This window comes from Rhinoderma darwinii, chromosome 1, assembly GCF_050947455.1.
Source record: "Rhinoderma darwinii isolate aRhiDar2 chromosome 1, aRhiDar2.hap1, whole genome shotgun sequence".
NCBI classification, from domain to species: domain Eukaryota; kingdom Metazoa; phylum Chordata; class Amphibia; order Anura; family Rhinodermatidae; genus Rhinoderma; species Rhinoderma darwinii.
The window spans coordinates 341,255,693-341,282,925 of NC_134687.1; the positions used below are offsets into that span (position 1 = coordinate 341,255,693).

At 43.2% G+C, this 27,233-nt stretch overlaps 1 protein-coding gene across 5 annotated transcripts in view; it reads right to left on the reverse strand.

Moving 5' to 3' along the window:
* Positions 1-3,742: 3,742 nt before the first annotated feature.
* The window catches only part of MLLT3 (MLLT3 super elongation complex subunit), a 270,826-nt gene continuing 247,335 nt past the window's right edge, over positions 3,743-27,233 (reverse strand). For all 5 annotated transcript variants that reach the window (XM_075825946.1, XM_075825963.1, XM_075825938.1 and 2 more), the window contains 3 exons: positions 26,653-26,724; positions 24,856-24,927; positions 3,743-5,041 (listed from right to left, as the gene is read on the reverse strand). In XM_075825946.1, the coding sequence (XP_075682061.1) occupies positions 4,910-5,041; positions 24,856-24,927; positions 26,653-26,724 (276 nt within the window). In that variant the 3' untranslated portion in view covers positions 3,743-4,909. The remainder of the gene's footprint in view (positions 5,042-24,855; positions 24,928-26,652; positions 26,725-27,233) is intronic.

The window sequence follows — 27,233 nt, forward strand, 5'->3', positions numbered from 1 at the left end:
CGCCCGAAGATCGAGCAGGACTCTTCTTTTTCCCGCTAGCTGAAAATAAAATCAGGTAGCGGGAAAAAGAAGCATCCAACTCACATTGAATTTATTAGGAGGCGGAATTTTGCCGTGGAACCCACTGATAAAATTCCCTTGTGTGAACAGGGCCTTAGAATGCCTTAAAAAATTAGAAGTGCTAATTGTATTTTAATTGATAAAAAAAATAAAATAAAAATAAGTGAAAAAACAGAGGAGAAATCTAAATCAAATTAATATTTGGTGTTGCCACCCTTTGCTTTCAAACTTAGGGTATGTTCACACGTAGTCAACAAAAACGTCTGAAAATCCAGAGCTGTTTTCAAGGGAAAACAGACCCTGCTTTTCAGACGTTTTTTTTACCAACTCGCATTTTTCGCGGCGTTTTTCGCACCGTTTTCGCGGCGTTTTTTACGTCCATTTTTGGAGCTGTTTTCATTGGAGTCTATGAGAAAACAGCTCCAAAAACGTCCAAAGAAGTGTCCTGCACTTCTTTTGACGAGGCTGTATTTTTACGCGTCGTCGTTTGACAGCTGTCAAACGACGATGCGCAAATAACAGGTCGTCTGCACAGTACGTCGGCAAACCCATTCAAATGAATGGGCAGATGTTTGCCGACGTATTGGAGCCGTATTTTCAGACGTAAAACGAGGCATAATATGCCTCGTTTACGTCTGAAATTTGGCCGTGTGAACATACCCTAAGCATTAATTCTTCTAGGTACACTTGCACAGTCATAGATTTTGTAGGATTATATTCAGGTGAATGATTAACCAATTATATCAAACAGGTGATAATGATCATTTTCATATGTAGGTTGAAACACACTCATTAACTATAACAGAAACAGCTGTGTAGGAGGCTTAAAACGGAGTGAGGAATAGCTAATCTCTGCTATAAAGGTGAGGTTGTGGAATAATGTTTCATGTTACAGGTCCACCATGGCAAGACTGAGCACAGCAACAAGACACAAGGTAGTTAAACTGCATCAGAAAGGTGTTTCCCAGACAAAGACTTCAAGCTCTTTTGAAGATGCACATAGAAACATGTGACGTTGAGGACCGTAGACGTAGTGGTCAGCCAAGGAAACTTCGTGCAGCAGATCAAGGACACATAATGCTTACTTCCCTTCTAAATCTAAAGATGTCCAGCAGTGCCATTAGCTCAGAACTGGCAGAAAATAGTGGGACGCAGGTACACCCATCTACTGTCCGGAGAAGTCTGGGCAAGAAGTGGTCTTCATGGAAGAACTGCGGCCAAAAAGCCATACCTTCGATGTGCAAACAAAGAGAATCAACTCAACTATGCACGAAAACATACGAACCGGAGTGCAGAAAAATGGCAGCAGGTGCTCTGGACTGATGAGCCAAAAATGTAAATATTTGCCTGTAATCTAAGGGTATGTGCACACGATAGCAGGCATTTACGTGTGAAAAGACAGACTGTTTTCAAGAGAAAACAGCTGCCTCGTTTCACACGTAATGCTCCTCCTCGTATTATGCGAGGCGTCTGTGACGCTCGTAAATCTTGAGCTGCTCTTCATTGACTTCAATGAAGAACGGCTCAAATTACGTTGCAAAGAAGTGCCCTGCACTTCTTTGCCGAGGCAGTCAATTTACGCGTCGTCGTTTGACAGCTGTCAAACGACGACGCGTAAATGACAGGTCGTCTGCACAGTATGTCGGCAAACCCATTCAAATGAATGGGCAGATGTTTGCCGACATATTGTAGCCCTATTTTCAGACGTAAAACGAGGCATAATACGCCTCGTTTACGTCTGAAAATAGGTCGTGTGAACCCAGCCTAAGGCAGTGTGTTTGCCGAAGGGTTGAAGAGCAGAACAATAATGAGTGTCTGAAGGCAACAGTCAAGCATGGTGGAGGTTCCTTGAAAGTTTGAGGCTGCTTTTCAGCAAATGGAGCTAGGGATTTGGTCAGGATTAATGGTGTCCTCATGCTGAGATATACAAGAATATATTTATCCATCATGCAATACCATCAGGGAAACGTCTGATTGGCTACAAATTTATTCTGCAGAAGGACAACGACCCCTAAACATACAGCCAATGTCCTTAAGAACCATCTTCAGCATAAAGAAGGAGCCCTGGAAGTGATGATATGGCCCCCACAGAGCCCTGATCTCATCATCAAGTCTGTATGGGATTATTAAATGAAGAGATCGAAGTATTTGAGGAAGCCACAGAAGATCTGTGGTTAGTTCTCCAAGATGGCTGGAACAACCTCCCTACTGAGCTCCTTCAAAAACTCTGCGCAAGTGTACCTAGAAGAATTGATGATGTTTTGAAGGCAAAAGGTTGGTCACACCAAATTTTGATTTGATTTAGATTTCTCTTCTGTTCATTCACTTTGCAATTTGTTAATTGGTTAAAAAAAAACAAAAAAAAAAAAACTGTTGTTAACACTTCTATTTTTGAAAGTATTCTTATTTTGAGGCATTTTTCCACAACTGCCTAAAACTTTTGCACAGTACTCTACGGTGAAACCTCTTCAAAAGACCACCTCTTTGAGAACAACACCCACTTATCCAGACCAGATTTCCTGTGACAGATTTTAAGCTCAACCATACACTATGCATACTACACATCTTCTTTGAGAAGACCACCCCCCTAGAGGACCACTTTTCAATGCAAATTTGGGTTGTTGTCTCAAAGAGATTTCACTGTATATATACACGCATCACATAATGTATTTAAAGTGGAGCATTTGTCCTTTAGGCTTGCAACTGGATGGACAAACGTGTAACAACGAGATGCAAATCTTTGGAAGAAAGACCCACACATATTCAGTGTAACAGTAAGTTGGGCATGTTCTAATAGGAAACAGTTTACATAACTTTTTCTGTAACTTATAATACAGTGGTTCATTTAGAAAAGAACGAGCAGACTGTAGTCCATGCTCTAGAAAACCCTGAAGAAAGAAACACAGTTGATATGGCACTATAAAATAGTACAAACTGTTATATTGTAAATGTATAGCTAGTAGCTATAAACCATGCCCAACAGCCCTCTTCCACAATATAACAACTGGAATGGGAAAATTGAGATTTTGGTTCAAAGTAAAGGAACTATTTGAAGCCAAATCACTATCTACAAAGTTGCCATTCATAGCACAGTAGCAAAGCGCAGTACAGTGCGTCTGATGACCAGATATAGGATAGCAAATAATTGACTCTTCTCTTCAAGTTTTACATGCACAATAAGAAGATATATATATAAAAAAAAAAAAATGGTTCCACAGTGAACATTCCAGAAAATATTCTGTATCGTTAAGCAGAGTTTGTAGATGGTTATGGATTGAAACCAATAATGTGGTTAGTTGCTATGGGATTTTGCATAATTTTATCACAACCTGTGTAACAGGTTTCATAAATGCCCCCGTCTGTTTACTGCACATCCCAACAGTAGAATTAAATCTTTTATTCTAAAAAAATCGGAATCAGAAGCCAGTGTTTTTTCACTAAATAACGAAAAGAAAAAATCTTATTAATGAAGCAATTTTCTGGGGACAAAATGAGCCAATTCATTTGGGGACTAAACAAAAAAAGACATATTTATATATTTTCCTTAATATAAGACATAATATATATGTAAACAATACAAAGGGTATCCGGACATCACTCCAAAAAAATTGATCTCAAAACAAATTACTATATATCTTTTTATGGAAAGAGAATTTAATTTCCAAATAGAAAAAAAAGTTGACATTGGTGACCATAATCGAATAGGTGAACATAAAATACCCTAAATAACAAATGCCATTTTGTCCACAATAGCAATAATTAATGTAACTGTCAGCCAAAGACAGTAAAAATTTGTAATAAATAGTCCCAAATAAAGACGTTTCTATATCATTAGGCAAGTATATAAAAGGACAAGGTCCTTTTCAACAAGGAATCTGTAGACTGCCCCTACTTTTTGAAAAGCGGTGTATAGTGCAGTGTGTGTGAGAGAATATATATATATATATATATATATATATATATATATATATATATATATATATATATATCCAGTTAGTATAACATAGTTTTAATATGAAAGAGGAGAGCGAGAAAACATTGAGAAAGACACGAGCACATTGGATTGAATAGACAAACATTGCAAGACTCTGATCAGCCTCAAAGCCTCGTTTTGTATCAGGACATCCAACTATTTCACCCAGTAAGGCTACAAGTCACATGATGAGTTTTGGGGCTTTTGTGGGAGATTCTTACAACGATGCCATGAAAACATAAACCCTGAATCAGGCAAAGATGATGGTGAAATTTAGCTTGGTTCACCTCGGGCCGTTCTATTTGTGGCGCGCCTTGCTTTTACCAGTAGAAATAGAAACAAAGTATTTGCTGTGTGAGCGGAGAAATCTTCTGGTGATTAGTCATTAAGTCTCTGACGGCAGTCTTGCTCAAAAAATAGAGCACGTATTTTAGGATGTACATAATGGACCTGCTAGTATTTGGTAGTGTCATTCCCACACTGATGTTTGGAACGTACATATGCGGTAATAAATAGATCAGTCACGTAGTAAGGCAGTGTGTGTGCTCAAATGCGTGCATCACATGGTAACACACGATACTGAACACTTCAGTTAATGAAAGAAGTAATGTTGTGCATGTCTTTTTTTTCAAGGCTTTCCAGGTTTAATCTCCAAAAATTTATATTTAATGTGAAGGATGATCCTTCTTTAATTGTGGTTTATAGTATACCATTCAAAAGAAACAGGAAAACTGAAAATCATCCAATAAGTATTTTTTCCTCGCTGCTCTTTAGAGGGTCTAGATCTTAAGTTATCCTGAACAATTATAACCAGTTCAGTTGTTGCATTAACTCCAGTCTTCAATTGTCCGTGCAAGGCAGGTCCAAATCATACCCTCAGGATGCCCCAGAAGTTTCTAGGTAACTCTGTAATTTACGCACTGTGGTTTTGTCAAGGGAACAAAGGTCAAAGTCAAATGTTGTGTTTGTGATGTGGAAGTGCCCAGTTTCTTCTATAAGGTTCACGATCTGTAAAATTTAATTTGAGAAAAAAAGTAAATTAGTTTAATGACAATACATTATTCTGCTCAATGTACATGATCTGCATATAGTTATTTTCAATATAAAAGTCCTCAATATAAAATATTTCTAAATTATCAGTTTTCTCTGAGCTAGTGGGTGGAGCCTAACGGTGATCATGTCGTCTATACACAGCACACACAGAGCAGAGAACATCCTGGTCGACTTGCTCTCTGTAGTACACCCATAGAAGCAGAAGCAGCATGGAGCAGTGTAGCCAGAATCCAGCATTAGGGTGAGATAGAACGCTTACCAGCCATCTGCGTCTCCTCTCTCGCTCTCTGTGCTCCTCCTCCCCTCTCCATACACTTCTAATGGCAGAACCATCTGTGTCTCTGTTCTTGCTCCCACTTCCTGCTCCCCTCTCCATAGTCTTCTATGGGCAGTCTTTGAATACACTGGTGTGCTTTGGCAGAGACACCACCCCACACACTTTCTGCAGTCCATCTCCTCAGCTCTCTAACTAGAGATGAATTTTGCTTGACAACAGGAGGTGGACAGCAGACTCAAGGAAGGGTAAGGGTATGTGCACACACACTAATTACGTCCGTGATTGACGGACGTATTTCGGCCACAAGTAGTGGACCGAACACAGTGCAGGGAGCCGGGCTCCTAGCATCATACTTATGTACGATGCTAGGAGTCCCTGCCTCGCTGCAGGACAACTGTCCCGTACTGTAATCATGTTTTCAGTACGGGACAGTCGTATGATGCTAGGAGCCCGGCTCCCTGCACTGTGTTCGGTCCGGGTCTTCCGGCCGAAATACGTCCGTCAATTACGGACGTAATTAGTGTGTGTGCACATACCCTAAGGGTAATGACTTTAAAATTGGATTTTTGTAAAATCTTTCTCCCGTATTGTGATGTAGGATAAAAATATTTTACAATGAGTACATAAATCCAATTTTCTTTCTTTAGATCATTGTGGGGCACAGCACCATTAGACATCAAGAAGTCCCAGAGGGTGAGAAGAAAATTAAAGGAAAAGAGAGACAGCCGTGCGACTAGCCTAGCACACAGCTGCCTGCAGCACCTCTGACCCAGAATGAATCTGGTAAAACCTAGTGGATATGTAAACTGAAGACCAGATCACAACCCTGCAGACCTGAGCAACTGAATCTTGATGACGGACTGCCCAGGAGACACCAATAGCCCTTGTAGAATAGGCAGTGACCCAAAGGGGAGGAACTTTTCCCTTGAACAGATGGATTCCGAAATTACAGACCAGATCCAATGCACTATGGTGGCCTTTGAGGTCACCAAAACCTTGCATGGCTCTTCAGAAACAAAAAGAGCATCAAAGTACCGAAAAAACAGCTGTCCAGATAGATGCGGATAGCTGTCGTCCCATCAAGGCAAAGCAAAGCCCGTTCCCTCAGATAAGATATGGAAGGACAGAAAGAAGGGAGGACAATCTCCTCATTGATGTAGAAGGCGGAGACGACCTCCGAGGGGAAAGATGGGACAGGCTGGTAAACGATCTTATCCTTGTGGATGACGTAGAATAGTGACTTGCAGGACAAGGCAACCAGTTTTCGCAATCCATCCGATGGAAGTGACAGCCACCAGAAAGACAACCTTTCAGGAAAGTAGCATAGCGAAATAGTCCTGAAGGGATCAAAAAGAGCGATCTGAAGAGCTTCCAAAACCACATTAAGATGTCAGGGGTCAGTAGGATGCATAAATAGAGGAACATGCCACTCCCTGTAGGAAAGGGATGAAATAGCAGACCTCTGGTTGAGTCGGAGGACATCAGTGTGCAGCAGCAAGCAGGTAGACTAGGGCGATTTACCAGTCCATCGATGATAGTCCAGCGCCACAAAGATAACGGGAACGCCATCTCTCTTGAGCATTCTAGGCAAGAGCTGGAGAAGAGGGAACAGATAGAGAAGAGAAAAACTCTACCATGGAGCGACCAAAGTGTCGAACGTGATGGCCCCTGGATCCCTCAACCTGGTTACATATGTCGCAATCTTGTGGTTTAGATGGGGCACAAGAGATCAACATCGATCTGCACCACTACTTGCAAATATGATGGAGTACCTCTGGGTACTCCGTTTTCTTGACTTGGAAGCCTGCATCAGAGTTATCCACTCCGGCTGCGTGAACCGCTGATAATGCCGGTACATGATTCTCTGTTTATAGAAGAATCCGATAGGATTCTGACAGAACCGATTAAGTCCAGGTGCCATACTGACCGGGTGACCTTGGATCAGGAGCGACCTATGGGAGAGAGCAAGGAAGATTGTGCTCAGAACTAGAAGATTCACCTGGAAGGAGGACTCCTCCACCGTTTAGGTGCTCTGAAATGTGTATAGGCAAAAATCTGCACCCCACCCGAACACACTGGCATCTGTTGAGATGACAAGCCACTGGAGGGGAGGGAAGGACCTTTCTAGCGTAATGGAAGGTGGGGTCTCCCACCAGAACAACTCCTGATGAAACCGAGAGAAATCCAACATATTTTTTCCCATTGAAGTAAAAAAGAAAAACACAGATCCTTCAAAAACAAAAAAGTTCACATCATGCTTTTTTTTCCTATGTTTAACGTATACGTTGGGAAAAAGCTCCTGACGTATATGTTAAACATAGGGTATGACTGATGCCTAACAGTGGCATCCATCACCATAATCGTTATTGACATCCGTTAAACGAATTTGTCCTGAACTGAGATCACGAGAGTTCATGACGTATCCGTTAAACAAATACTATTAAAGTCTATGGGTAACAGATGCCACTATCACCCATATACTATAATGGTATCTGTTTAACGGATACGTTATGTAAGGCTATTGGAAAGCCCATGATGTATCTGATAAACCGGTCACTGTGACGTATGCCATACATTGGCATCATCACATAGCCTCCCATATTTAAAAAAATAAATACATTTAAAAAAAAAAATTGGATATACAGATGTGTCCTGCCTTAAAGAGGATCTGTCACTAGTTTATTAATGCCCTATCTCCTAACTAATCTAATAGGCGCTATGATGCTGATAACGACAGTTTTTTTTGCATATTTCTAAACATACTAATTTGGCTATTCTTGCCAAATGGGAGGTTACAATTTTTTTTTTCACTCTGGGCAGTGTAATGTTTTCGGTATGACGCTGTCCAATCAGTGCTAAACAGTTCTCTTCCCAGCCCAGCAACACAGCTGTGATCATATAGTCCACAGCTGGAGATATGGCTATTTGAAGTGATCCCCCTTCCCTCCAGTCTCTCACACTGTGTGAAGCAGCTTCATGTTGATAGGACAGCGTCAGAGGCTGTGACATAGCTCCACCTCAGAAGAATCACTGGTGTTGACGCCCACTTGTTTAGTATAGACTCATTTGCATATTTACAAAAAAGCTCATAACTTTTAAAATAATAAACTCTTTTGGACACATTTTTCACTAGCATTATCAGTGTGACAGCGCCTATTAGATTAGTTAGGAGATTGGGCATTACTAAACTATACACAGAGCCTCTTTAACTTATCTCTAAACTTGACATATCCCGAAATGTGCAGCACAAAATGTTAAACAAACATGTGAAGAAAGTATACCTCTGACGGATGCCTTTGACGGACGCCATCCGTCAGCCATTCGTGACCCATAGAGTTCTATGTTAAAAAACTGATACGTTAACGTGTATGTTTTTTACTGGATTGCACGCGATTGTATTGAATTGGTATCATGAGAAATTGTATAACTAAATTCAAGAAAAAAAATAAGGGTGGTCACATGTATACTGCGCGGTATACGTTTATTGGACGCATCCGGCGAGACTGAATAGCTTAGTGTGTTCCGATATTCCATCTTAAAAAAAAACAAAACATAAAAAAAGGTACGTCGAGCCTCCGTCGAGCGAATAAAGCCCTATATACAAACTTAGCGTGTACGTCGGAAGCTTTCCAATGTACATGCTAGACCAGGGGTCTCAAACTTGGCCGGGTAAGTGGGACACATATAGAAAAAATTTAAAGTTGACGGGCCGCATTACTTTCAAATTTGATACAATACAAAATTATTGTTAATCAATTAGTTATTTGATCTACTATAATAATACTACATTACTATAATAATACGGCTATGTTTAAAATTTGAGATATTTCTCCACGTGCTTATTTCAACAATCCAGTTTTCCAGTTTAAGGCTGGATTCACACGAGCGTGTGATTTTTGCGCAGGCAAAAAACGCGGCGTTTTGCCTGCGCAAAAGGCACTTAACAGCTCCGTGTGTCAGCCCTGTATGATGCGCGGCTGCGTGCTTTTCGCGCAGCCGCCATCATTATGACACTCCATTTGGATGTTTGTAAACAGAAAAGCACGTAGTGCTTTTCTGTTTTCATTCATCCTTTTCACTGTTGTTGCGCGAATCACGCTTGTCCCACGGAAGTGCTTCCGTGTGACATGCGTGGTTTTCACGCACCCATTGACTTCAATGGGTGCGTGATGCACGAAAAACGCAGAAAAAAACGGACATGTCGTGACTTTTCCGTAGCGGACTCACGCTGCGTAAAAATCACGCAACTGTCTGCACAGCCCCATAGACTAATATAGGTCCATGCGACGCGCGTGAAAATCACGCGCGTTGCACTGACGTGGATGCTGCCACAGTGCCCTCTGCGGATGCTGCCACAGTGCCCTCTGCGGATGCTGCCACAGTGCCCTCTGCGGATGCTGCCACAGTGCCCTCTGCGGATGCTGCCACAGTGCCCTCTGCGGATAATGCCACAGTGCCCTCTGCAGATAATGCCACAGTGCCCTCTGCAGATAATGCCACAGTGCCCTCTGCAGATAATGCCACAGTGCCCTCTGCAGATAATGCAACACACCCCTAGAAAATGCCAGTGTCCTCTGTACATGCTGTCACAGTGCCCTCTGTAGATGCTGCCAATGTGCCCTCCGTAGATGCTGCCACAGTGCCCTCCGTAGATGCTGCCACAGTGCCCTCCGCAGATGCTGCCACAGTGCCCTCCGTAGATGCTGCCACAGTGCCCTCCGTAGATGCTGCCACAGTGCCCTCCGTAGATGCCGACAGTGCCCTCCGTAGATGCTGACACAGTGCCCTCCGTAGATGCTGACACAGTGCCCTCCGTAGATGCTGCCACAGTGCCCTCCGCAGATGCTGCCACAGTGGACTTACGCTGCGTAAAAATCACGCAACGGTCTGTACAGCCCCATAGACTAATATAGGCCCGTGCGGCGCGTGTGAAAATCACGCGCGTTGCACGGACATATATCACGTTCGTCTGAATAAGCCCTAAGTGTTGCTAAATGCAGTCTGGCGGCTCAGTTAGCAGTGTTTGGCAGACTCACGTCAAGATTGGGCAGCCCCTTTTTAGATCGTGCCACAGTGCCCTCTACAGATGCTGCCACAGTGCCCTCCGCAGATGCTGCCACAGTGCCCTCCGCAGATGCTGCCACAGTGCCCTCCGCAGATGCTGCCACAGTGCCCTCCGCAGATGCTGCCACAGTGCCCTCCGCAGATGCTGCCACAGTGCCCTCCGCAGACGCTGCCACAGTGTCCTCCGAAGATGCTGACACAGTGCCCTCCGCAGATAATGCCACACACACCCCCAGTGGATAGCTCCTTTGGGGCTCCCTCTAGGAGTGGAATCCCCAGCCAGAGCATTGCCGACACTTTGGCTGGGGATTCCTCTGCTGTTGCACTGTCCATACACAGTGACGTCAGGGGATCCTCCTGGACCGGAATGTGATATCAGGGGCAACCCCAGAGCCAGAGTCCCTGAGCAGAGCACTAGTATAGGCTCTGCGCCGGAACTCTGGGGAAGCCATTAACATCAGTGTCCATATATGGACAGTGATGTCAGGGGCTTGCCCAGAGCTGGAGTCCCAGAGCAGAGCCGCTTCTAGCACTCTTGGATTCTAGCTCTGCTCCTGACATCACTGTCCATATATGGACATGGATGTCAGGGGCAACCCCAGAGCTGGAGTCTCGGGCAGAGCGCTAGTAGGCTAGTGGACTCCAGCTGTGCTCCTGACTGGGACTCCTGCTCTGGGGAAGCCCCTGACATCACTGTCGATGTATGGACAGCGATGTCAGAGGCTTCCCCAGAGTCCCAGAGAGGAGCCTATACTAGCGCTCTGCCTGGGACTCCGCTCTGGTGAAGACCCTGACATACTGTCCATATATGGACAGCAACGTCAGGGAATTCCACAGATTCCCGGAGCAGAGCCAATACTAGCGCTCTGCTCGGGACTCCGCTCTGGGGAAGACCCCGACACACTGTCCATATATGGACAGCAACGTCAGGGAATTTCACAGAGTCCCGGAACAGAGCCAATACTAGCGCTCTGCTCGGGACTCCGCTCTGGGGAAGACCCCGACACACTGTTCATATATGGACAGCGATGTCAGGGAATTTCAAAATCCCGGAGCAGAGTCTGTACTAGCGGCTCGGTGTCCTGCGGGCCGCAGATGACAGCCCCTGGGGCTGCATGCGGCCCGCGGGCTTGAGACCCCTGCGCCAGACAGACGTTACTAAACTGATATAGAGCCTCAGATAGCTGTCGACCAGACAATTGATTCTCCGAGCCATGCATGCATGTGTTTTGAACAGGGAGAAGTGAGAAAGCCGTTGCCAGACTACTCAGGAAGCGGATTATCTATTTGCAAGCAAAAGGATCGGGAATGTTGAAATTCAACATGCCAGACCCTTCTCTCCCCCGACATGTGTTGTTAGGGAGAGTCGGGACGGCACCAAATACATTAGGTTTAGCCGACATACATCCAATGTGTATGGCCAGCCTAAGATTTCAACCATTGAGTTAAAAGACCCTACACATTCCTGATTGCCCCAAGGCTAATGTAATAATTGTCTTACCTTGTGCAGCAAGGCTGAGAGAATTTTCATGCTATAACATTTTAGTTCATATTAGCAACAACTTCCCAAAATGAATACTAAGTCAAAGAAAAATGGCAGCGCTATAAATATGTCACACGTGTTTCAGGAACAAAAACATGACTCTTTTTGGGATTATCCTGAATTGAAGTTAAGAACGGAAAGAGAATAAGAAAGGACTATACTATTCTGCTGTATCTAACACAATAATAAGTAATCTGGATTTACCCAGGGGCTATGGTCCTGACTCATTTATGCAGAAAATTATTAGACACTTTCACAAATAAGCTGTACCCTTATCGGAAGTCCTTCTGTTTACAAGTATCAACATTGCCCTTTGAATTGTCAACACTTGTTTCTGTTCTCCTTGATTACTGCAGAATATAATGTTATTTTTAGTTTTATGTTATTTTAAGATTTAAATGCCTCAAAGGGGTTGTCCACTTTCTGAAAACGTATGACCTATCCACCAGATAGGTCATCAGTATATGATCGGTGTGTCTGACACCCGGACCCAGCAACGATACGGCACCCCGGCTGCCGGACGATGTTGCTGGAACCAGATGGCTCCTGTCAAAGAATAGCGGCCGTTCGGCGGTATTACAGCTCTGCTACTATTCAAGTGAATAGGAGCAAAGCTGCAGTTTCACCCAACGGCCACTATGCAGTTGTCGGAGCCATCTGCTTCCGGCTCCAACTACTGCATCCCATTCCAAACATCCTGTGCACGGAGGCAGCAGTAGCTGTGGATCGGTGCGGGATGCGGATGTCGGACATGCACCGATCATACTTTTTAGAAAGTGGACAACCCCTTTAAGGTGGTCTTACACTGGGCAATTAACGGGCAGACAAGCGTTCATAGAACGCTCGTTCCCGATAAATGGCCTGTATAAATAGGGATGCGATCAGCAGACGAACGAGAAAACGATCATATTGTTTTAAAAAACTGAAATATAATCATAAACAGGGAGATGCGCTGCTGACATGATGATAATATATGGGGACGAGCGATTGAAGTAATGACCGCTTGTCCTCATACATAGCTCCTTGTAACAGGAGCAAACGAGCGCCGATCAACAGATATGAGATAATAGATAGATTAATTATGACATGGACACAGCAGGATAGAGTAGGAAATGTGAAACTCTTCCGTTTACAGCAACCAGAATGTGTGTTTGAGCATGGAACAGGCTATTTCCCCAATGATAATCCTCTGAAAGACATGGTGCAAAGGTCTGGTTTCTGGAGTGGGGAGAGAAGGGTGAGCTGCACCAACAGTACATGCCAGCACTAGGTGTGCAATCCCTTAACCTTTTCAGGACCGAAACGATTTTGTCCTTCAGGACCGCAGGATTTTATTTAATTTTTGCATTGCTGCATTCCGAAAGCCATAACTTTTTTCCTTCGATCTAGCTGTATGAAGGCTTGTTTTTTTGTGATAGGAGTTGTATTGTACCAGTTTAGTGTAATGGAGGAAATGGAAAAATCAGCAATTTCACCTTTGTTTTTGTGTTTTATAAATCTTATGGCGTTTATCATGCGGTACAAACAACATCTCAACTTTACTCTCTGGGTCAATACCAAATCTATATCGTTTTGTATAGGTTTACTACTTTTGTACAAGAAAAGCACAAATTTATGGAAAATAAATTGTTTTTGTCGCGGCATTCCAAGTGCCATAACTTTTTTATATTTCTGGTGATGTAGCTGTATGTGGTAGTGATTTTCGCAGAACGAGTCATAACTCCGATACAGACCATTGCAGCGGGATGTCGACTGTGTGTTACAGACAGCACTCGCTGCGGATGGAGTGGGCACAGCTGCTGGATGTATCTGTATGCTCATTTGAGGGAAGTTATCGCTAAAATGGACGTACAGTTACATCTAAATGAGGGAACGGGTTAAAGAAGAGTGTGAATCAGTGAGAAGCAGCTCTTTGAATGGTGACACAGGAAGGCAATCTGTGTGAGAGCGGAGTGCAGGAGTCTGTGAGAAAAAGGTTGCTGAAGCGTTGTTGTTTTTTTTTTAGAAAATTTCTCCAGCTATCAAACTGGGACACCTGATGTATATATGTCAGCTTAAACCTATTTGGTGCTGTTGGTCTGATTTGTATGTGGATGTAGACACAGTGGGGGAGATTTATTAAAGGGAGTCTGTCATCACATTGTTGCATCCCAAACCAGTAATACCGCTATATAGTGCGAGGGGTACAGTGAGGAGGATCTGGGGTTTCAAAACCCACGTTCTCATGATCGGTGGGAGTTCCAGAGGTAGGACCCCCAGCAATCAGAAAATTATCACCTATCCGTGGATAAGTGCTAATTTATGATTGTGGGAAAATCCCTTTAAGTCTTCTTTAAAACGTTCTCTCAATACACGGAGTACATAACATATGACTTTTATTGTTTGCGCTAATTTTCCCCAATCTACTTGCATATGTTATCCTGAAATTGTAGGATTTCTTGAGTGGAGTAGTTATGGGGCGTGCAGAGGTTGCAGTTGCACCCAAGCTCTGGTGTAAGTAGGGTTGTCACGATACCAGAATTTGGACTTCGATACCGATACTTTGTGTAGTATTGCGATTCTCAATACCAAAATGATACTTTGCCAAGAATTAAAAAAAAAAAGAAAAAAAAGTTCTTCCATTTTCTGATGTGAGGCACGTGGTGTGATGAATTTTGAACCTCCATGCGCCTCACATTAAGAGTACTGTATTTTTTGCACTATAAGACGCACCTGACTAGAAGACGCACCCAGGTTTTAGACAACAGAAAGTAGGAAAAAATGTAATACTTTACTACTTTTAGAAAGAAAAAACTATTGGTTAAAAGAAAAAAAAAAAATTGTTCTGTTTCACCACATTCAGAGAGCCGTAACTTTTATATTTTTGTTTGAGGGATTATTTTTTTGTAGGACGAGCTGTAGTTTTTATTGGCACCATTTTTTGGTGAATACAATTTTTTTTACTTAATTATTTTTATCGCTAAAGTGACCAAAAAACAGCGATTCTGGGGTATTAATTTTTTTTTTTTTACGCCATTCACCGTGCGAGTCAAATAATGCTATATTGTAATACTTTGGACTTTTACGGAGGCAGCAATACCAATTTTTTACATTGTACTTGGGGAAAAATGCAAAAAGTTTTTTTTTTAAAAATGTTATATTTTTTTTTACACTCCTGAAAATGTATCTAACTTTTTTTTTTTTTTACACATTTTATTAGTTCCCCTGGGGGACTTGAACCAGCGATCATTAGATCGCTGGCACAATACACTGCAATACATGGATGAGTTACAGAAAGAGCGTAACTCGTGAGCTACGCTGTTTCCGTAACTCCCATAGTAGTGAATGGCAGTTACAGGAGAAGCGTAGCATGCGAGCTACGCTCTTTCCGTAACTCCCATTCACTTCTATGGGAGTTATGGAAACAGCGTAGCTCAGCGAGCACTCGGATATTTCCGTAACTCCCGACCACCTAACCAGGTAGTGGCCTGGAGACAGCAGAGCCAACTAAGCTAGAACGGGGTTTAGGAGGCACCGTTATAGTGATAGGTGCATGTCCCAGAGGTGGGACCCGCATCTATCTGACATTTATGACATATCCCGTGGATATGTCATAAATGTTCTACATGGGAAAACCCTTATAAATGCCGCGGTCACTATTGACCGTGGCATTTAACTAGTTAAACGGCCAGGAACAGCGCCATCGCTGTTCCTGGCCGTTAGAGCAGCGTGTCAGCTGTAAAACACAGCTGACACTTGCAGTGTATGGAGCGGGCTCAGCGCGTGAGGCCACTCTGCACATCATACCCTCCCTGGTCCATGATATGCTGGCACATCATGGCTCGGGAAGGGGTTAAGTAAGAAGCGGTCAGGGGGAATGGCCCTGCCGGTTCCCTTGACTGCTGACTATAAGATGCAGGGACTTTATAGCAAGATTTATTCTTGCTAAAAGCTGCATCTTATAGTCCGAAAAATACCGTAATTAACCGAAAAATGTTTCTCGCAGTCATAATGGACAACATTGGGTTATTGTGTGAGGTACATGATGGGTTTAATTACTATTAATGTGAGGCACATGGAGGTTAAAAATTCATAATACCACGTGCCTCACAATAACAGTATTTTATTTTTTAACAGCGTAAACATAAATGACGCTATAAATTTGTTGTGCAGGTTATTATGGTCGCGCCAATACCAAACATGTGTATATTTTATGTATTGAGACTTTTATTTTAGTTTCAAAAGGTTTTTATTGATATAACAGTACAGAAATGTGATGCACAATTACAGGTAATCAATCCTCGCTCAGGAGGATATAGAAATAAGTGCTTGTTTTAAACAGGGATACATTTACATGGGAGTAAGGGATTGGAGGGACATAGGGATGACAAAATATAAACCAACCAACTATGCCATAAAATTGTGCATATTAGTCATACGACTGTAGAGTGCTCCTAGTATCACATTGTTGGATCCCACTTTACAGGGTAATAGTATACTGAAAGTCAGGTGAATGAGGGGAGGAGAGCCATGGGTCCCATACCGCACGATAGAGGTGGAGTGAATCAGTTCTCACCGCCTCCATTTTTTCAAATATAGCTATACGATTGACTCTATTAATAACCATAGAGATATCAAGATCAGCTGTACGCCACTTGGACGCTATATAGATTCGAGCTGCTAAGAGTATAAACTGGGCGAGCTTAAATTTGGAGTTCGGCATTCTGGGAGGAATGGCTCCTAGTAGGCATGTAGGGAGCAGTTTTGGAACGGTAAACTGGCAGATATTAGAAATCAAAGTACAGATATCCGACCAAAAAATTGAGACTCGTGGGCACGACCACCATGTATGGTACATAGTTCCATCCGAGGCACATCCTCTAAAACACTCCGCCGAAACCGTTGGATATATGGCGTGGAGTTTTACCGGGACGTAGTATGCTCTATGTAACAATTTCGTGGATGTCTCAACCAGGAATACCTGCCAGCTACCCTTACTAATAGTGTCACAGCATTGTCTCCATTGCGCAGGTGATAACGCGGCCCCCATGTCCTCCTCCCACTTCAACATATACGGTAGTTTGGTATCGGGGTGTGGGGTATTAAGAATACTATATACCATAGATAACAGCCCCTGCCGAGAGGGCGAAAAGATTAATATTCTTTCCAACGGGGTGTATGTCATTTTAGTTTGGGTAGGTAGTAGTTTGCGTAAAAACGAAAATATCTGGATAGCCCTATAGTGTTCAGGGGCAGGGGGGGCATGGGCCTCATTGAATTGCGCATATGAAATCAGACGATCAGCCCTATTGAAGTCATGAACTTTTGTTATGTTTTTGGAGTACCACCAACTATAGCTTGAACTCTGAAGGCCCGAGGGGAACCCCGGATTTCCAATCAAAGAAAGCAGCGGGGAGCACCGGGACTGCAGCCCATGTCGGAATCTAACTGATCGCCATAGAATGAGGGAGTGATATGATAAAAGGGAGATATTCTTTAACGTAGTCGGTAGGGGAGATACCATCCACAGCAATGCGCCCCATGAATATGGGGTAATTTGAGGCGCCTCCAATGAGACCCATACCGGTGCCCTATCTGGTGGAAGATGCGTTAGTAACAGTTGAGCCAGCCTAGCCGCCTTATAGTAGTGTAGTATATTGGGAACCGAAAGCCCTCCTACTCTTTTATGATACATCATGACACGTGTCGATATTCTGGGGCGTTTATTATTCCAAATAAATTTAAAAATGTCTTTCTGGAGGAGTTGTAGATCACCTTTCTGGAGGGGGATAGGAAGAGTTCTGAATAAATATAGTAATCTAGGGAGGGTCACCATTTTGATCGTATGAATTCTACCCACCCACGAGATCGGTAGTTTAGCCCATTTTGCCATATCCGCCCTAATGGTATTAAATACCTGTGGGTAATTGTATTTGTACATTGTGTCTAGGGAGGGGGTTAAAGCTATGCCCAGGTAAGGGAGGTAATGCGTTTGGGTGTGGAAGCCAAAATTTATTTCTATCAATTTTTGCAGGGAAGGTGGAACGTTACAATACAGGGCCTCCGATTTAGATTGGTTTACACGTAATCCCGAGACTGCGGAGAAGGAGCCGAGAGCCGCCATCAGATTCGGGAGAGAAGTCAACGGTTTAGTGAGCGTGAGGATGAGATCATCAGCAAAGAGACTTATCTTTTGTTCCCCGTTACCAACTCTCTGTCCCGTAATATTTGGATTACACCTAATAAGTTCTGCTAACGGTTCCATAGCGAGTGCAAATAAAGCTGGCGAGAGGGGACAGCCCTGTCTAGTACCTCTCTGTAGGTATATGGGATGAAGTGTGGTAGTTGGTAGTTTAAGGTGAGCCTCTGGGTTATGGTATATTGTCTTGACAGCCCGGAGAAAGGGGCCCCCTATCCCCACCCTTTCTAATACTTTAAATAGGTATTCCCAGGAAAGACTATCAAAGGCCTTTTCTATGTCTAACGCTAAAAGGACCATCCTGGATTTGGTAATATTGGCTGACTGTATAGTATTGAGGATTTTCCTAACATTATCAGGTGCTTCCCTTCCTGGAATAAATCCTACTTGATCTCTATGAATTAATTGGGACATAAACCTGTTTAATCGTTTGGCCAGAATAGAAGTGAATATTTTAGTGTCTAGATTAAGTAACGATATCGGCCTGTAATTACCTGCCATCAAGGGGTCCTTGTTAGGTTTGGGGATAACTGTAATCATGGCTGAGAGGAATTCAGTAGGCATGGGCCGCCCCCTCATCAGGTCTGTGCAAAAGGTAACTATATGCGGGACTAACTGCTGAGAGAATTTTTTATAATATAAGGCAGTGAATCCATCAGGTCCCGGTGCCTTCCCCAATTTCAACTCTTTAATAGTGTCCTCTACCTCATCGCTCGAGATCTCGGCATTCAAAAATTCAATATCCTTTTCGGAAAGTTGAGGGATGCTGACAGAGGCTAGGAAATCCCTCACCGCAGCCTCAGAGGGGGGGGGGGGAAGGGTTGGCATATAAGGTTTGGTAGAACTTGGTAAAGACCTCATGGATACGGTCCGGGTTAGAGGTGATCTGTCCCGGGCGTGACTGGATACGAAACACCTGATTGATTCGCTGCCGAGCCTTAAGCTGTTGGGCCATAAGTTTATCTGGTTTATTGGCCCATTTATAATATTTAGATTGAGTCCATCTGAGGGCTTTTTCTGTCTTATTAGTTAATATCATATCAATCTGGAGCTTAGTGTCTTTAATAGCGCGAATGAGATATAAGGAAGGACTTCGTTGATTGGCCGCTACCAATCGGGCTAGTTTGGCTTCAAGAGCATTTTGCGCCTGAGACCTTTCTTTTTTACATCGGGATGCCATTGCTATTATCCTGCCCCTTATAAATGCTTTATGGGCAAGCCACACAGTATGTGAGTTAACATCAGGAGTGGAGTTGTCCATAAAGTACTGAGAGAGATCTGTCTGAATCTGGTGCTGAACAGTAGGGTTAGATAAGAGTGACTCATTGAGCCTCCAGGAAAATGGCGTGACACCTCGCTTAGAAAAGTCGAATTCAGCTAGGACTATATCATGATCTGACCAGGCTGATAGGATATGTCTAGAGTAGGCCAATGAGGGGAGGGAGTTCGTTGAGGCTAGGATCATGTCGATCCGGGTGTATAAACGATGCGCCGGAGACAAGTATGTATAACCCCGTTGCGCCCCATTATATTCTCTCCAAGTATCAGCAAGAGAAAGCGAGCCCATAATCTTTTTGATCAGAGCTGCCTGAGTATGCGTGCGTCTAGAGGGAGCAGGCGAGGAACGGTCTAGTGTGGTGTTCATCACAAAATTAAAATCCCCACTCCATATTAGATGTTGGTATTGTAGAGGGAGTAAGGTATCATGTAACCCGTCAAAAAACTGAAGCGGGTCTTCATTTGGAGCGTACGAATTCACTATACATAGGACTTTATCATATAGTACACCTAGGATGATCACAAATCTGCCCTGAGGATCTAATATGGACTCAGTAACCTGGATAGGAAGATTATTCTTAATTAAGGTGATCACTCCGCGTGACTTAGAGGGAAATGTAGCAGAGTAAAATGTAGTGTACCGGGGATGGAAGAATTTAGGGTGAGATGTAGGTGTGAAATGGGATTCCTGCAAACAGATAACATCAGGATTATGCTTAACATGAGAGAAAATCTTTTTTCCTTTTTTGCGGAGAGTTGAATTCCCTCACATTATGACTTAGTACTCTACACATAATACAAGGGAGGAAATGGCATATTCTCGGCAGATACATCAAGTAGAAAATTTCTAGGCATACAGTGTAACAGACACAGGTGACATACTTTTGGCATATAGGCTCGTATATGGCATAAAGAGCGAAATAAACAGGTTAAACAAAAAACAATGGACAAATGTCCAACTATTCCGTGGAGTATTCCGCAGACAGGCAGCACCTCTTGAGGTGCACATCTCTGCTACAGCAATTCTCACAAAAATGGAGGCCAGCATGGTGGCCAGCAGCACTAAGCCTGATGACAGGATCTAGCCAAAAAGTTCCTTGGAACAGGAGATATCAACGGTGGCCTAGATGAGGTAAGATATAAAGAGATAATGCGGCTCTCCAAAGGGCATGATACTCATCTGTATATCGAGCGAGGATCCTTATACATTGTGTCCTCCTATTCCCTGAGGATCGGGCATCCCAGTATTGTAGTTGGAGGTTCTCGGCCCGGCTGTCCAGGTCCTAGTCGGCCGCTGAGGTCTGGGCGGAAGGGCTGATATAGGGACCAATGGAAGTCCAGCAGACTGCAAGGCATCTCGACCCTCCGCCGGCGATTTAACCACATAGGTTCTGTTGTTGACCTGAAAATTAAGCGAAAAGGGGAATCCCCATCGGTAACGGACCTGGGCCTTCTGTAAAGCTTGAGTAACATCCCGCATTTCTCTTCGACGTTGGAGTGTAGAAGGTGCCAAGTCCGCATACAAGTGGACTGAGGGTGGCATTCCCGGTAAAGGTGCTAGACTCCGTGCCGCCATTAGGATCCGATCTCTCGCCTCTGGATAGTGAAATTTCAGTATCACATCACGTGGTAGATCCTGGTTGCGTGGTCGCGTCAGGGCTCTGTGAACCCTATCCATCCGAAATAAATCAGTGGCAGCTTGGGGTATGAGGGTACGGAACAACGTGGTGAGATTGGATTCCAGCTCTGCAACGGTTTCCGGTAGGCCTCTGACACGCAGATTTCCTCTCCGGGACCTATTCTCAAGATCTTCTAATTTCAGCTCCAGTGCCTCCAACTGTGCTGCATGTGTATCGATATCTCTGCGGTCCGTCTCCAGGGCATCCGCCATGTCATCGGCCCGGTTCTCTATGTCAGAGACTCGTTGTCCCACTTCATGTATTTGGCGGGAAAACTCGGCCACCGCCTGTGTTAGTTCAGTGCGGAACAATGCCGCAATATTCCTAAGTAATTCATCAGTGTCAGTGTGGGTAACGGTCGCTGAAGGTGAGGGCGGTAATGATGTTTCTGCCGCTGACAAACTCTCACTGACCTGAGCTGCAGTCGGGTCGGCCATGATGGATTGCCTCGTGGTTCGGAAGATCTCCGGTATAGTTTGCGAAGGAGCTGGGGTTGCCGGTCCCCGAGGCTTTGATTTGTTGGTCCGGGTCATACTGCACATTACCGGACTTTTTTTGGCTGTGAAGGAGCTGTGTAAAACAGCGCTAATACGGCTTGATCAGTGCTGCCGGAGCGGAGCTCACATCAGGTGCGTCCTGTTCGTGGAGCTTCGCACATGCGCCTCTTGAGACTTTTATTTTAATGTTTATTGTAAAAAATGCGTGTGTATTTTTTTACATTTAACATTACTTTATTATTTCTTTTCTGGCATATAGCTATATACTGATAGTACACAGGCAGTTGTTAGGGCATACTTGGGTATGTCCTAACAACAGGAAATATGGTCAGACAGACCTGGGGTCCTGCAATGGGCTGTCTGCCCATATACACAATGTCCCTCAATTGCGTCAGAGGGAACCAAGGGGCATTCCTTTTCTCATATTCCCCTTAAATGCTGTGGTCAGCTTTGATCGCAGCATTCAAGAGAATAGCGGTGGAGATCAGAGGTTAATCTGATCTCCGCCGTTAGGGCGGGGCTGTGTAATACAGCCATTGCCCCGCTCCTGACAACAAGTGTGTGCGCGGTCAGCATGAGGTGATGCAGCCGGCACTGCACTAATGAGCGGTGGCGCTGAAGACAGAACATGAGGGTGTTTTGCAGTGCGCCCGCCATGTTCTCCTGCTTCAGTGCCGGCACCCATTAGTGCAGCGCCGGCTGCATCCCATCATGCTGAACGCGTACACGCGCACACACGCACACACGCACGCACGCACGCACACACACACAATTATGTATTACACAGCCGCAGCCCCTAACTAAATTCATGTATTACAATGCTAAGCTGCGCGGCCGCTCAGCTTAGTATCAAAATATATGAATAAACGTTATTGAACCGTTTCAGGGTGCACAGTATCGATATTTCGATGCATCATGCAACCCCAGGTGTAAGGGGGTGCAAAGGCCCCTATGGGACATGACTAAAGACCAGCACTATAAACTGAGGGGGGGGTCTTTTTACAGATTTTGCATATAGGCCCTGGAACTTCAAGCTATGCCTCTGGAATGACCAGCTTTTATTTTTATTTTTTTGTATGGTGAGGTGGTGTACAGCACAGCAGTTTCCTGCAAACATATATCTGTGCATGTGCTCCAAAGGTAGTCACCCACACAAGAACGTACAATGATTGCAGTGCAGCTTAAATTACGACCACCTGCAGAATACACTAAAGGGCTGAAAGAAAGAAATAGATTTTGCAAAGGTATGAAACACAAGCTAAATTATGTGTATGCTGTTACTGCAGTAACTTGGCATTAAAGAGGTTGTCCGGGATTTTAAAAAATGGGTGCTTTCTTCCAAAAACAGTGCCACTCCTGTCCATGGGTTATGTGTGGTAATGCAGCTCAGCCCCATTTACCTCAATCGAGCTGAAGTGCAATACCACACATAACCCATGAACAGGTGCTGTTTCTGGAAGAAAGAAGCCATGTTTTTCTAACCCTGGGCAACCCCTATAAACGTAATGCCAACTTCCAAAATTGTGCATTTTTCCGTTTATTTTAGTCACTGAAGCATCTCTGCACAGATGTAATATTTACTTCCACTGGGGCAATTTCATTCCTTAACATTTATGGTGGTTACAATCATTTTTGAATTCAATGTACAATTACGATGAACTGCAGATGGAGTTTATTATGGGGGAAAAAAGTCTACATGGAAAAATATCTTGTTTATTCGATCACACAAATCCTCTCCCTGAAGCTAAAGAAAATTGCAGTCTCGACCGAGTATAACAATACAAACAATAAATGTCAATGTTTAAATACATGTTTTATCGAGACACAAATCATTAAGTGTACATGTGCCGTTAGTTTACTTTGCTTGCAAGTGACTGTAACTTTGAGACTACCCTATAAACTTGTGTCTACAGGCAACGGGAAGGGATTTTCTCTGCTCCTGTCAACAAGAAATCTTTCCTTCCATCCCCAGAGGCTTTTTCTCCTGCACCTGGCGAGGTTATTGCATGTAGTTTTTTCCTTCTTCCTGGTAGTTTTGTGCATTACGTACATCTATAGCTTATCCATCAAAGAACTTAAGTGAACTAAGTGCCACGCTGAAGATTTATATTTTTAGCTTTAACCCACATGAAACACCTGTAGATATTAGAAAATAACTGTAAGCTAGTACTTGTGGAAACAGAAATGTGATCGCCTTTGTCTGATCCTTTGTCCGATGCATTTATTTTAATGCTTCAGAGATCTAATGATGAATTAAAATGTCAGAATGATAAAATATCAAGGAGGTAAGCATTCAATCCCTTAAAGAGGACCTGTCACCACACCTGACATGTCTGTTTTAGTAAATACTTGTATTCCCCGTGAAATAACAATTCTTGAGCATCTTTTTTTTTAAAACTCTGTGTTGTGCCATTCCTCTGTTATTTCTCCTAGAAATTTATGAATAAATTGACAACTGGGTGTTACCAGTTGGGGGGTGTGCCCCTCCAGAGATTAACCCTGTAAGCACGGATTAGACAGTGTCAGACTGTGTAGGGACTCGTCCATTTGACAAGGGCAATGGTATTCATTAATTTCCAGGAGGTATAACATAGAAACGGCACAATGCAGAGTCCTAGGAAAGGATGCTCTAGCATTGTTATTTCATGGAGAATACAAATATTTACTAAAACAGACGTGTCCGGAGAGCCGACAGGTCCTCTTTAAAACCTGCACTTTCACATTTTGCATTCAATAATCCAAAGTAAGCCTTAAACTCCTGTTCATATGAGTGTATGAGCTTTATAGAAGGGTGTCCCCCCTACTCGGGACACCCCCTCCCCCATGAGTCACAGGTGAGAGCCGCGTGCAAGCATTAACTCTCGCACTGGTGGAAGGACCACCATATCATACTAATTAAAGTGATCAGCTGACCACAAATTCTCCCAGCAAAATGAGCAATTTGCTGGGTGTTATTGGAGCCGGACGCGCAGCCATCATCTAGTTGCCACAGCAGCACTCAAATTAAAGGGAAGGACTGTGAAGATGCAACTCCCTTAGGTTTTCTTTCTGGATTAATTCTAGGATTTCATGAAAATCTGCAGTGTTGCAACGTTACCTACCTATCCCCATCTACTGCGTTGTGCAGACTATGTGTAGAGAATACCTGGTGGTAAGATCATTTTATGGCTTTTCGTATTTTGCATTGGACGTAATCTCCTTTTATTAATCTGTATAAAACATGCTGCAGTTTAAACACTGGTTTATTATTTACCTGCTGTAGTACATGCCTTTCTCTTAGAGTCATTAATCTTCTGTGAAGCTCAACTAGTTCATCTAGATAAGCCTGCAAAAGAGAATCACACAGATATTTAGATGCTGTGAGGAAGATACAGTCTCTATAGTACAACATGAACAATTTCTGCAACATTACACCGTGTTCCAAATTATTATGCACATTGGATTTAAGTGTCATAAACATTTAGTTATTAGTTTTTTAATTAAACTCATGGATGGTATTGTGTCTTAGGGCTCTTTGGATCATTGTAATCAATCTCAGACACCTGTGATAATTAGTTTGCCAGGTATGCCCAATCAAAGGAAAACTACTTAAGCAGGGCGTTCCACATTATTAAGCAGGCCACAGGTTTCAAGCAATATGGGAAAGAAAAAGGATCTCTGCTGCCGAAAAGCGTGAAATAGTGCAATACCTTGGACAAGGTATGAAAACATTGGATATTTCAAGAAACCTTAGGCGTGATCATCGTACTGTGAAAAGATTTGTGGCTGATTCACAGCACAGACGGGTTCGTTCAGATAAAGGCATAATGAGGAAGGTTTCTGCCAGACAAATTAATAGGATTAGGAGAGCAGCTGCTAAAATGCCATTGCAAAGCAGCAAACAGGTATTTGAAGCCGCTGGTGCCTCTGGAGTCCCGCAAACCTCAAGGTGTAGGATCCTCCAGAGGTTTGCAAGTGTGCATAAAGCTATTATTCGGCCACCCCTAAACAATGCTCACAAGCAGAAACGGTTGCAGTGGGCTCAGAAATACATGAAGACTAATTTTCAAACCGTGTTGTTTTCTGATGAGTGCCGTGCAACCCTGGATGGTCCAGATGGATGGAGTAGTAGATGGTTGGTGAATGGCCACCATGTCCCAACAAGGCTGCGACGTAGCAAAATTATCTTCATGCATGACAATGCACCATCTCATGCTGCAAAGAATACCTCTGTGTCATTGGCTGCTATGGGCATAAAAGGAGAGAAACTCATGGTGTGGCCCCCATGTTCCCCTGACCTCTATTGAGAACCTTTGGAGCATCCTCAAGCAAAATATCTATGAGGGTGGGAGGCAGTTCACATCAAAACAGAAGCTCTGGGAGGCTATTCTGACATCCTGCAAAGATATTCAAGCAGAAACTGTCCAAATACTCACATATTCAATGGATGCAAGAATTGTGAAGGTGATATCAAAGAAGGGGTCCTATGTTAACATGTAACTTGGCCTGCTAAGTTTTTTTTGATTGAAAGAGCTTTTGATTTCTGTAAATATGACCTGTAAATATGACCTCCTGATGCTGCAAATTCAACAAATTACCATTTTAGTTCTCTTTACAACCTTTAAAATGATTTGATCTCTGTTGTGCATAATAATTAGAAACAGTGCATTTTGAGTTTTTTACTTCTAAAAAAAATCTGTTATCATTAGGAGATTTGTTTAATAAAATTAAACAGGCCCAAAAACAAAACACCACCACACGCTTTCAGACAGCCCATAAAATGCTGTGAATCTGGCACAAAAATACCCCTAATTGTTTCAACATATAAAACGAAGTCTTCGACAAGCTCCACCTTCACGCCCCTACATTTTCTATTTCTATTTATTTGGCAAGAGAAACCTTTCGAGAGAATCATTCCCTGAAATTCAAGACGGCTAGGAATTGTATTTATGAAATTCTAATTAGCCGTTTTTTGTTAATTACTTTAAGCTACATGAATCATTCAAAAAAGTCACATTACATTTAGTACAAATAGCCAGCCAGGCACGAAGTTCTGGCCAGTCATAGTCACCTTATCACAGTCTCCATTTTTTATTTGCTTTTCAGACTTGCTTTGTTTAATTGGACTCTTCACTTCCAGCATCTAAGAATCACAACGAAATAGATAAAACACACAATTTAGTATACAGAATTTTTTTCTTTAACAAAGTAATTATTTAATGAATCCTTGATGGCAGTTAGAAGAGCTTACACCAAAGGATTATTTGAGAACCACACGAGCATTGATCTGCCCAGAGAAAAGTGAAGAACGCTTTCAGATGGAGAGGAAAGACAACCAGATGAAAGTCTATTACTCTTCTCATTGCCTCCCCACTCCTACGTAAAAGTTTGAAAGAGTTAAAAGAATAAATACATAACCGTATGTTGTAAATTCCGTCTGACCTCTGGTCTTGCACTTTGTGGTTTCTGCCAGACGCAATATAATTTACAGCTGTATTATAAAGTAGCAAGTGACATTCTGACAAATCAGGAAGGCAAATCTAGAGGGAGCAGGAATTATTTATATTTTGGAAAGGTCATCTCTAAGGCCTCATGCAGACGACTGTAATGGTTTTTACTGTTCGCAAATACAGATCCGTAGTCATCCACAAC